This window comes from Buteo buteo, chromosome 29, assembly GCF_964188355.1.
Source record: "Buteo buteo chromosome 29, bButBut1.hap1.1, whole genome shotgun sequence".
Classification (NCBI taxonomy): domain Eukaryota; kingdom Metazoa; phylum Chordata; class Aves; order Accipitriformes; family Accipitridae; genus Buteo; species Buteo buteo.
This window is the reverse complement of record NC_134199.1, coordinates 1,033,055-1,045,695: the sequence shown is the minus strand read 5'-3', so window position 1 is coordinate 1,045,695 and position 12,641 is coordinate 1,033,055. Positions and strand designations below refer to the sequence as shown.

The 12,641-nt window shown below is 42.6% G+C and overlaps 1 protein-coding gene across 1 annotated transcript; it reads left to right on the top strand.

Moving 5' to 3' along the window:
* The first annotated feature begins 502 nt into the window (after window positions 1-502).
* On the top strand, window positions 503-12,148 carry JPT2 (Jupiter microtubule associated homolog 2). The gene is made up of 5 exons (XM_075018282.1): window positions 503-625; window positions 6,153-6,301; window positions 6,804-6,946; window positions 8,888-8,933; window positions 9,691-12,148. Exons 1-5 carry the CDS (start codon window positions 582-584, stop codon window positions 9,873-9,875), a joined length of 567 nt encoding a protein of 188 aa, XP_074874383.1. The 5' UTR covers window positions 503-581; the 3' UTR covers window positions 9,876-12,148.
* The last annotated feature ends 493 nt before the right edge of the window (window positions 12,149-12,641 follow it).

The window sequence follows — 12,641 nt, the reverse complement described above, 5'->3', positions numbered from 1 at the left end:
CGTTTGCCGCAGGGCGCCGCCCCTCCCTGGGCAAAAACTGGCCTTTGTCGCCCGAGAGGCCCGGCCGGCTGGGCGCTCGTCCGCGGGGAAGGCACTACGCGCTCCGGAGCGGGCGGCTGGGAGCGGGCGGCTGACAGCCGGCGGTTGCTGGGCCGCGGCCCCTCAGCGGGAAGGCGACCGGGCCCGCCGCTGACGCCGCACTGCTCTGCTGGACGCTTGCCGTTGGGGTACCACTACCCTACCTGGCCCTTTAAATGCCCGCCCGCCGCTCGTCTCGCTCCTCCTCTCAGCCAATGGCTCTGCAGCCCGCTCTGACGGGCGCGCGGCCTTACCAATGGGAGGCGGCCAGGAGGAACGGCGACGCGGGCTCCGTTCGAGCTTCCCTCCCTCCGCGAGGCTCGCCGGGTAGGCGGGATTTCGAGAGGGCGGGCTGCGTTCGATAGGCTGCTCGACGCGATGGGCAGGTGGATCGACCAAGGGTAGGGCAGGGCGGGCCCGCCCGCCGGCGCTACCTGCTGTCCAGGCAGCTGAGGCGGAGCGCCGCGCGCGGGGCTGTGGAGTCGATCCTGCCGTCCGCCACCATGTTTCAGGGCCCCGAGGCCGACTCGGCCAAGCCCAGCTCCAGGTGGCGCAGCGGGGGGCGGGTGTGGCGGTGCGGGGGGCGAAGGGGGAAACGGGAAGCGCCGTGCGGCGGCGCAGAGCTTTGTTCGGGGCTTTGTTCGCGGCGTGCGGGCTCCGGCTGAGGCGCGGCGCCGAGGGCGGGTGCCCGGGCTGAGGGCCGGGAGGCAGAGGGAGCGTGGGGGGGGGGGCGCTCCGGCTGAGGCGCGGCGCTGAGGGGAGGGAGGCGGGGTGGGGGCTCCGGCTGAGGGGAGTGGGTCCGTACGGAGGGGCCTCTTCGGCCGCGGTGGGCGGGAGCGCCGCCGCCCACCCCTCCGGTAGCCGCTGAGGCAGGAGGCAGCAGGGCGGCGGCGCTCGGCGCCTGTTCGGTGACCTTGCTGTGCCTCAGTTTACCTCTCCCGCGCCCCGGGGGTTGGGGCGGGGGTGACGCCGCCGCGGGAGCGGGCGCTGCGCTCCCGGCGATGCCTGCCGCCTTGGGCTTGGGACCGGGCAGGGCCCGCCCCTGGGAGGGGGGGAGTGAGCGCCTGCGGGGGTTACCGAGCGGGATGCTGAGGGGATTCCCGTGCGGGAAGAAAGGCCTGGCGCTGTGGCGTCCCTTCTCCCCCATGTTCGTACCCCCTCACGGAGGGGGGTGGGCCTGGTTACGCTCTTTGGAGCTTTGAGGGGGTCCAACGCAAACGCCCGCATAAGCAGGTGTTGGCTTGTTCTTGCCTTACGAAGTTGAACTCTATTGTTGTACTTGGACGAGGGCGTATATCCTAGTAACTTGGAGCTGGAATGGTCAATCCATCTGCCAGGCAGTCATGTGCTCGGAGGGAAGGAAGGCTTTCGAAATTGTGTAAGGGTGCTTTAAGTTTGCCTTTCTTTCCAGTTGCTCTAAGCTATGACCTGGTTTTAAAAGACTCCTGAGGATCCACTGCCCTTAGTATAGTCTCCAGGCAGCTTCTGTTCTCATGGTAATTTTAAAACCACGTTTAACTCATAAATTGGGTTTCTGGATAGAACCTGGAATGCAGACCATCGTAACTTTTTAGTTAACAGCAAGGAAAGGTGGTCTTGTTCCAGCTTGTTCTCTGGCATTGTAGCAGAGTGTTTTCATCGTGCCTGAGGACAAATTGTGGCAATACGCAGCTATATAAACAGACCTGGCACAGCATGCGTGCATACTGCAGTACTGCAATACGTTGCGTTATTGGATTTTTATAGAGTGGTCTCTGAGATGGTGACTATTGACATATGGCCTGTGCCATCAAAAGCAAAAAGTACATGGTTTGAGGACACTTTTTCCAGAGCTTATTCTATTCTTTCCCTAAACGAAACTTTATTTGATGATAATGCAGATCCTTTTGCAGTTCTTGATGTGTAGAAGTTTCTCTAATTAAAACTGAGCCTAATTCAAAATCCCTGCAGCAACCACCAACAGCTGTGGAAGTGGGGAAAAAATAACTCTTCCTAATGTGAAAATCTTTGTGAGGAAATTATAAACAAATGCTTTGCACTTTGAGAACTTCATAATACAGGGGTATTACTGTTAGAAATAAATGATGCTAAAAATATTTTAAATGAAAGCTTCCACTTAAATAATTGCCCAGTGAGATGTATCTCTAGTGATCCAGTTAATGTGTACAGTGATATAGTAAACAGCTAGTTTGCTGAATCAAATTAACTGCCTAGTTTTATTAAACTTTAATAATGACACTTTGTATTTTTAAGGAAGTTTTGCTTTTCCAAAATAAAACAAGGAATTGCATGTCTAAGAGTTGCTGTTGCTCTGAAAGCAAAGCAGGACAGAATTCTACCATTCTACTGTTGTGCACACTATAAAGGTGCATTGGTTTTATGTATCCTCAATTTGTCTAGTATATGAGCAGTTTAGCAGCTACTGTATAGAGCTGAAAATGGTAAAGGTAGCCATCTTGGAAATGTAATACACATTTTTCTCCTCCTCCCCATCAGTGTTATTGCAGAATATTGCTTTCAGATCCAGAGCATAGCTGATTTAACAAAGCTTGTTGTTTGTTTATGAGTGACCTGTTTAATGAGCCATGAGTTCGTATTGATCCAACAGCAGGAGTGCCCCCAGTAACTTTCTGGTCTTTGCTTTAGAGCCTGGTATAGCAAACCTTAACACTTGCTTTCTGGCTGGCTTTCTGCTAGTTGCATTATGTATAATGAAACTCTCCTATTTTACCTGCTTTATTAGAACTGTCTGAAAACTGGTAGGACTTCAGTGTTTAACTTTCAGACAGATGTAAAAAAAAAAAAAATTATTTATATATAGTCAGTGTAATGGGTAAGTCTTGGCACCTCTTCCATAGGTCGGCTGAAAGGTTTAATGAGGAAAGGGCATTCAAATTTAAGTGTTTTAGAATGTAGGGAAAAAAGACCACAATAACTAATTAAAATTCTTCAAGCCTGCCAGAAGAGAACAAAGCAATTAGTAGAGGCTTTAAACTTACAGGGTAGGGTTCTTAATTTAGCTATTCTAGATGAATTGACAGACTTCTAGTCTACTGGAGGGGAGGGGGAAGAGGAGGAGGGGCAGATTTAGATTGCATAGAAAACAAAGGGGGCTTTTTTCATTACTGTTTAAAAGAATAAAACAACACCTACCCCCCTGCAAAGGAAGAAAGAATAACTTCTCTGGCTACAAGACAGAAAAATATCTCTATGTAAGCTGGCATAATACCAATATAAACTAAAATTACTATAAAGTGTATGTTGAATTTCCTTGTACTCTGTTGAAGCAGAACACACTGGCTTATCAAGTTCAGCATGCTGTTTTCCTTTGGTAGGATTCACAGGGTAGATCTTATTTTCTTATTTGGTTTGGGAGACCTGCACGTCTCACTCTGATCTAGAACTGCGTGATGTGGGAGTACAAGGAGGTCAGCAGTGCTCTAGAGGCTACACAGCAAGAAAATAGCTTTGTATTCTTCCCAGTTTTTGGCTGAAGTGAAGGAGTGCAAAACCCTGTCCTCTTTGCTATCGTAAACTGAAAGATTTTGTTGCTGTACTTCAAGATTATTTTTGGTAATTCCTGTGAATAACGTAGTTATCTGACTTTGCATTAGTTAGAATTTTATGGACCTGGTGTCGCAGCCACTTGAATGTTTGTGGAATATTTGGAAAGTTCCTAGCAATTAGAAGTTTCTGAAATTGAGGAGGCAAATCCACTTCGTGTCTGTAGAGTCAAGACATTCTTTTGAGTGATGCTGGCAGAAAAGGTCACCTATTATGCTGCTTTCAAAGTGCTTCATAAGCACCTCAAGTGATGCCTCTGACTTATTCATTGCAACAGTAGGATTTTCTTAGTATTTATACTGAGCTGAAAATGGGAGGACAATGTAACATCAATTGGTGCTGGATTTCTTTTGATGCTTAATTAGGTTTGTTAACTGAATAATGAATACCTTTAATCTTAAAATGGGGTTCCTCTAGAATTTTTTTCTGCAATGGATCTTAAATCCAGTTGCAGGAATGAGAAGTAATTTGATTCTTGTGACTGGTTGTTTTTCTTAAACAAAAAAGATTTGAATGTAGTTATTTTGTTATTCCCCCCTACGCTTGTAGGCATGTGTTAAGAAAACAGCATGGTAAATGGAGTGAATCTATAGTGTAAGAAACTCCTATCCATATAAATGATGTTTCTCTTCCTTTCAATCTCTTTGATAGTATACTTAGATTAGTATGCTTAGAACTCAAGAAAGACTAGATGCATTAAAAAAATAGCTGAAAAGAATGGGTAAAGTCAGAAATCTTTTAAATTATATGAGGGATATTAGCAGACCTACTTTTTTAACAGGAACCCCTTCCCAAACTCTAACTGTTTTTTTTTTTTTACTGTTCCCTTTTCTCTTCCTTCCATCTCCCAAGTCTAAATGCTTAAACTGCCTCATCGTTTCTAGACCATTGTGAATGATCAAAATACATAATTTGCCTATATGATGTCTGGTTTAATAGCAGTTTTAGATATTCTAACATACACGGAAAGCCTATAGCATGGTTGGATCTGTAGTCTGTTGGACACTAAATTGTAAATAAAACTTCTGCTTAGATATGATCTTACCTGTGCAGTGGACAATACAGTTGTCCTGTCTACTGAAATTCTAGTTATTCCCTTAAGCTAAAGGGGTTCATTAAATCCACAGTCATACTAAGGATTAAAATATTGAAACTGGCCAGTAAAGACAGTCTCTCTGAGGCCGATTCTGTCTATATAAACTACTCCCAGACTAAAAGAAGAACTTTTTTCTCCTTCTTCCCAAAGAGAATAGAACTGCTTTCTGCATCCTGAGAGCTGAAATGCTGACAAAGCTCATTTTCTGACAGGGCAGCCAAATATCTCTGCTTTTGTGAAATTAAATCTTAGAGTTAAGTTGGACTAGATCTTGGCTTGGAGAGGAACCTTTATTTATGCCTGGCAGATACCTAACCTGAAAAGTCTTGCTTCTGTCACAGATCTACAGGGGTGGGGGGTAGTCTTTTATGAATTCACTGATGTTTTAATTCTGTTCAGGTAGAGTGGAATAAAGATCTTGCAATTTATAACTGTTCTCTAAGATTAGTTTAGGTCCCAGATCAAGTATTCAGGTTAAAAGAGGTATAATTCAACTACTACTTTTGCTCAGCTGCTAAGACTGTGCGTAATTGGTCAAGTAGACATAACTGTAAAGATTATTTTTGATACCTAGGTATTCATCGCTTTCCCATGCTTTTTCTGTTAATTTTCCAATTAATTCCACTGATTCTACTCCCAGGTAGTAGTGCAGTTCCTTTTCAGGGCAGGACCTGAAGTCTGTTGAACGAGGCATAGGTATTAACTGTGGACTCAAGGACAAGCATGACTTTTGGTAGGTTTTCAAGAAGTCAGTCCATTTCTATTGTAACCTCCAATTTTTATGAGGATCCGTTTGATATACCTCTGGTGCAGAGCTTTGGTTGTAATGGATTTGCATCTTGACCACTAAAAACTTGGCTTTTTAGCATTCCACCTTTCCATTCTAAACTCTACAGCAGCTAATATGATAACTGATGATTGAAACTAGCAAATTTTTTAGTAGTTATGAAATGTCTGCCTTTATTAAAAGTTGATGAGTTTGAATTGTATCACAGATGCAAAGTTGGTATGTGCAGTTTAGCAGAAAGTCTGATTCTATACTGTTTCTTTTTAAAATACTAACCAGAGTCATAGGTCTTCTCTTAATCTCCTGTTGCTTCTGGAACACCGCAGATAGCATAGCCATTTGTTCTGGTGGCACTTTTATGACTGTTCCAAGTAATTGTAGATAACATAATGATCAAGTTGACTGAATAGGAGGCTGGCAATATTTGTGCTGAACTTGAGAATATTTTATTAGAACAGCTCTTGAAAAATATATACTTCATGGACATAGCAGAATTACCTGAAGTAAGTTCAAATCAGAATAGTTATTCATAACATACAAGGGAGAATGGGGAGAGGATATCAAATATATTGAATGCTGTAAATTTCAAACGAACTTTTTTGTCTCTTCTCTCATTCTGCAATGCAGGGTATTGAAGCCCCCAGGAGGAGGTTCTAGTAATCTCTTTGGGAGTACAGAAGAAGTTTCTTCTTCAAGCAGGCCACACCGGATGGCATCCAATATCTTTGGAGCATCAGAAGAACCTCAAAACATTCCAAAAAGAACAAACCCTCCAGGTAAGAGCAGCCACCTCCTTCAACACGATTGGGTTCTGAATTGCAGCACAGAACTGGTTTCGTATTCCGGAAGTGGAACACTGTGATCTGTCTGTGTTTTTATGTTGCATTTTTACAAATTGAGTGGCCTTGAACAATAAATCTACTCAGACTTCTGAATATATGAATATTTCAGTGATCTACATGTTCACATACTTTTTTAGCACATCATCCGGGTCTAATTCTTTCCTAGTTGAGGTCTAGGAAATGATGAAAGGAAACTGCTTCCATTCTAGAGCTGTGTCATCAGTTAGCTGCAGTGAGTTCAGCTGTGAATCTGAGATACTCTAGTGAATTCTTGTAACAAAGGATTTCAACTAGTATCTTCAGGCAAGCAAAAATAAGTCTCTAGGCAGTAGGGTTCTAGAAGTCTTTGAATTATTTTTTTTTAATTATTTTTTTAATATAGTGTGGTAAAACTAAGTCATCTAGAAAAAAATAATATCTAACAACTGCCTTGCAGGGGGAAAAGAAAGTGGTATTTTTGAGGATTCTAGTTCTGCTCAGCCTCGTCCACGCATGAATCCACCTGGTGGGAAGACAAGTGATATCTTTGGGTCTCCTGTATCTACCAGTGTTGTGCGAGCACACCCAAATAAGCCTAAGGTATTTGTACTTCTTTCGCTGTCAAACCAAGAAGCTAGCAGCTCAGTGAGTCATCTTACAGTCTTGTCACAATGTAATGCCTGTATTCTCTTTAAGATGACAGACCTGAATTATGCATAGGGTAACTTAAAGTTAGACAGTTATTCCCAAAGTTTCTTTTTTTTAAGCTTGTTATTTTTGGTATATCAGATGTCAGCACGCTCTGTAGTTTGCAGTAAAACTATTAATTGGACTATGGATGTGTGTTCAAAAAAAATAGAAAAGAGGAAAAAAAATGCTTCTGAAGCCTTTGGTCTTCCTTGTAAGTGAGGTACAGCTGGATTTCTTCACACACAGCCACACAGCATTTAAGCTAGATAGGAAGAAGGTATTTCTCTTTATTCTGCAGTTTAGCAGAGGTGATCTTGATGCCAACTCTGGAAAGTCAGTGAACACCAGTGAACTACAGTCATAAATCTTCACGTGGCCTGGCTGTGCCCTTCACCTCTCTTAAATATGTGTATCTATGTTCAACATGAAAGCAGTTTAGCAGGAGATTAAGCTTAAGTGATCAACAGTGAAAAAGTGTCAGGTCCAGCATGTACTTGATTTTGTGATGCCAGACAAAAGTGTGTCTTGCTGTATCAGTTGTTACTTTTTGATCTTAAAGCTGAGGTGTGTGGTAGCTGGAGAGGCTTGTAGTTATGACCAAATCTGGGTTTGGAAAAAAGGAGAATACATTGTCAATTACTTTATTTCTGTATTTAAATACCCTATATTTGGATTTACAACCTGCTGCCTTACTCTAAGTTGATACTATTAAGTGAGTAGCTACTAGGTTGGCAATGTTTTTAACATGTCAGATGGCATGGAAACTTAACATCCCATGAAACACAGCTCGCTGTCTTTGTGCTGAAAAAGCAGTAGCAGTCTCATTTTTCCTGGAACCTTAGGAAGAAAAGATTAGTCCAATTTAACTTTTTTTTTCCCTCCTCCTTTTTCCCCTTTAAATTTGAAGGTGCTGGTAGTGTGTTTTGCTTAACTTTTTATGCAGACTCTGGAGTATATTTTGGGGGATTTGGGTCATAAGATAGGAGAAGAAGAAAAAAAAAAGAATGGGAGCTAGGTTTTGTCAGGAGTAGTGCTATTGGTGTAGGAAAGGGCTTTGTTTTGTTCCTCTGTACCCCTTTATCAGGCTGGTCTCTGATTCTTTTTAGTTGTTTGTTTTTTTGTTTTTTGTTTTTTTTTAATGTAACATTAATTCCTGTGAATTCCTGACTAAATAGAGGAAAATGCTTTGGAAATTCCCATGTTTTTAATTAGAGCATTGGAATTGTGGGAAATCCTGGGCTGGAAAGGAGATAGCATATTTGCAAAAATTATGGCAAGTTGAATTTAATGGGTGGGAAAACATGCAAGCTTTTCTGAAGTATTTAATGTATTTCCGACAATCAATTGGGGTTGTTGGGAAAATGGTTTTAAAAGGTTTTGTAATTACTTGACTGTTTAGGTCACTACAGATACTCACTGAAAATGGTAATTGCTGGATATAAATAGAGTGCTGAAGGGCTGCTTGTGTTCTAGTTGTGAATACCAACTTATCATGGGTGGTAGTGGGTGCTTGACAAGAACAGTAATTCTAGACCTTTGGACTGAACTGTTTATTATAGACAAAGTTTTAAGCCTCTGATGAGCTAATGTAGCATCTTCATCTGTGTTTCAATGAATTGTCCAAGATGTACACCTTGACGTAACATAGGAGTTATCTCTGCCACTGCTTTTGGGATTATGTAGGGGTGGAGGGGCTGAAGGGCTGCACACAGTGTCTGCAGCTGTTGGCTTTTACCATGATAAAAGTATAAACTTAGATCAGAAACAAAACAAAACTTTCTGACGGATTTTGTGACAGAGTTATTGTTTGAGAACGATAATACACTGAGATAGTTTTTGGTTTCTTTGCAGGATCACATTGTCTTGAAAGAAGATGAAACACCAAAGAAGCTAGAAGGTCAGCAAGAGAAATTCCTTTCTCTGTTCTCTTTGAGAAGATAAGCTCTGAGGAGTAGTTTCTTATGCTTCCTCTTCGAAACATAAGACTAAGGCTGGTGTTTAAGATAATATAACTGAGAAGTTTTCCTTCTGTTAGTCAGAAATTTAATTACTTGTCTCAGGGAAATGGTCCTCTTCCTCTTATTGAGGAGAACACCACAGGTGTAAGTCTTGATACTATGTGTGTGTGTGTGTGTACTCTGCTGATACCATGTATGTATATACGGATATATATGGAATCCGTTTATGTAGAAAAACTTCCTATCAGATTGCTTCTTCCTCCCTTGCCATCTCCTTCAAGTGTGTAATCTTGACCTCCTGTAGTTGTCAATAACAAATAGCTGAGTGACAAAACGTATCATTGCTCAGCTAGTTACTGTTGAAGAATGATGGGAACACTGCTTTCAAGCTCAGTATGAAAGGATTCATTGGTATGTTGCATCTCTTAATTGCCTGGAACTGCCAAAGTAATTCTGAAGGTACATTGCTTAGCCTACATATCCTTGTTAGAAAGATTGCTGAAGGAAGAGAGGAATTGTTGTGAAAAGGGTAAGTCTTCCTCAGCGCCTGTTTCCTTCAGGAAAAATGAACAGATAAAGAGAAACCTTAGTGTGCTGTGGATGAGAGACATGGGAAAGAATGCAGCCTACAGAAGATGAGGCACTTTGTGCAGTACAGAATAGCAAGCTGATCTAATCCATTTTCTTTTTATTCAGCTACGGAAAATATCAAACCACAGCTGGAAGATGGAGGCGAGAAAAAAGATCTGGGCAAAGAAGAGCGATGCAAGGAGCCAGAACCCAAGATAGACAATCACGAGCCCCGATTAGGGCCAAGACCACGGTCACACAACAAAGTTCTCAATCCGCCAGGGGGGAAATCCAGTATTGCGTTCTATTAGGGTCAACTGTTCACTTTCACTAACGGAGTCTGCACAGAAACTCTTGTCTGTGGTTGCAAGGTCAGTTTATAGACTATTGTTTGTGGATAGATTCTTAGGCAGATGGATGACGGTTATGCTAAAGTGTGTAGGAAGGATAACCTGATGATTTGGGGAGGGAGGGCTGGGGAGGGAAAGGGTGCCTTGTGGAAGATATGAGTATTGGCCTGCCTGGGTGGGTGGCAGAGGGGGACATTAGTGTAACTTTGTGAAAGATCAGTGCTACTTTGTGGTAAGTTCGTTGGACTGTTAGGTTCTTAGCTAGCTAGTGGCTCAGGACACTTGTGGAGTCAGGCTTATCCATACAGTCAACGTGTAAAACGTTGTGAATGGGTAGGGACCTGGAGGTCACATCTGAAAGATTCTGAAGCACAGCAGGTAGGCTGTGCTTTCCTCTAGGCAATAGAATGCAGCTTCACAGTGTGAGTTGACTTGCAGTCGCTTGAAAATGTAAGTACATTCCACTGGAACAAGTAGTGCTACCGTGGTTTTGAGTGTCTTCAGTCTTTGGTTCTCTTTCTCCTTTCTTGCTTTGCAGCACATGATTGCTGATGCAAGGACAAAACATGCTGAAAGTTTCTTTTATACTCGTAAACCATCATATGTTAATAAATATCATGGGCTTCCCCTTCCCAGAGTATTCAGGCCTTTCTGATGCCTTCAGTAATCTGCTGATTACTATGACTAGCTCTTGACAAGTGATAATATCAATCCAACATACTGTTTCATGTAGGTGCTTCTAGAAGACTTTTATTGAAAGTATCCTGGTTGAGTGCTTGCACATTTTCTAGTAAAGATGTGGGTGCAAACAATAGCTTTATGGTACTCTTTGAACACAAGCAACTTAAAGTGTACAATTACCATGGAGAATATTCTGAGGTGTCCAGCCAGCTAGCTTTGACCCAACCTGTATAGAAATGCCTTAGCTTCTCCAAAGGTTTTTACTTTGTACCCTGTGGAAACCAGGACTGTTCTGCTGTCTTCACCACAGTGCATTTTTTGTTTGTCTGTGCTGACTCTGTTAGTGAATTCTCTTGTCTTTGGTCAGCCTTATGTTTGCCTTTGACTGCCTCGGATTTTTGTTGGTAAGGTTGGGAGAACTACATGGATTCTCCCGAAACCACAATTGTAGTTGTTTTGAGACATGCTGTAGAGCATCCTAGTTGGAGAAACAAAGACTTTAGCAATACAAACCTTTTGGTTGTGCTGGCTATCTTAAGTCATGTTTGGAAGACGTGCATGTTTTGCACAAACATTTGTTGGGGAGAGTAGCTCCCATCATTTGTTCTCTGAATGGACTTTCTGATCACATCCAGAGCTTTGATATATGAATGTTAACATTAGGTGCTTACTGTTCAGTGTATTTAATAGTGACTTTTTAAATTTGACATACCGAAACAGGAGTTGTTCAGGTACACCAAAGAACAAGTGGCCTTATCTGCATTTATCCGCTGCTGTTCTAGCCCAGGTTCCCGGGGAACTGCTACTGTTCAGAGGGGACTATCTCTGGGCCAGGTGCTAAAACACTCTGTGATTATAGGTCTTACTAGACTGCTCAGTTCAGTTGATGTCAGAAGTGGGATGACTGCATGAAGACTTAGTTGCCTTTTCAAATAGTGAAAGTGAAATACATGGGGCAGTGCTAAGGGTAGAGATAGCCATGGAAAGTAGGGATTTCAATGCCTTTGTACCTTTTCAGGTAGGTTTGGAGCTTCCTGTTATTTGGCCCCGAGGGAAACAAGACAGTGATTCTAACTGTAACCCTGGAATAGGTTTATGTAAATTCCAAACATCTTTTCCTAGCAGCTATTCTTGAGTCTGTGCTGTCTAGCCTCTGGCTGAGTCTCAGACACATCTATCTGTTTCAATTCCTTGTTCCAGTACTTGACAGGGTTTTAAAAGGCTACCATGTGGAAAAGTCAACCAGAGGCTGCTTTCTGCATTGAAGGGTCTGGTGTAATTGATGCTGTCTGTAACACTGAGCTTAGACTTGGCATCTTTCAGTACCTGATGTGCATTGGCTACAGTGCCTGTCTTTTAAACAGCAACTTCCAACTAGGCCTTAAATTAGTTAAACTATGTTCATTTTCTTGCATTTCTTTATTTGGAATCTAAACCATGTTTTCAACTCATCAAGTAAGACTGATAAGAGCATTTCTCCGGGACAGAAGGGGATTGGAAATCAAATGATAAGTCATGCAATTGTCAATAAACCTCTGTATTTTGTTACTCCATTGTGTGCTGTAGATGTCTGCTTTTATAAATTAATCGGTAATTTAGTTCAACGTAGATACACTGGCAAATTTTGTTATCTGAAATGGGAAAAATTGCACAAGTCTTTTCAGGCCTTCTGTACTGGGGAGTATGCTTTGGAGATGTGACATCCTGCTCAAGGTTGCTCATGAGACCTTTTATCCCTGGGGATTGTGAAGGCATGGTAGCAAGGGTGGGCTGTTCAGCTCACTGCCTTTTTGTGGGCATGGCATTCTGTACAATGCAGGGATGCTGTTACGCTCCAGCAATACTGTAAATATACTTAAATATTCAAATATTTTAAGTCTATTTGTAGAGTAGTGTAGTAATTCCCCTTGAGCAGGGGATGCTTTTGATGTGGAGCAGTAATACCCCCACTTCTACACTTTGGGTGAGTGCATAAAACTCTCCTCATGTGTCAAACTGTCCTGGCTGACAGCATGGAGGTGAGGACAACGTGGAGGTGACTACAGC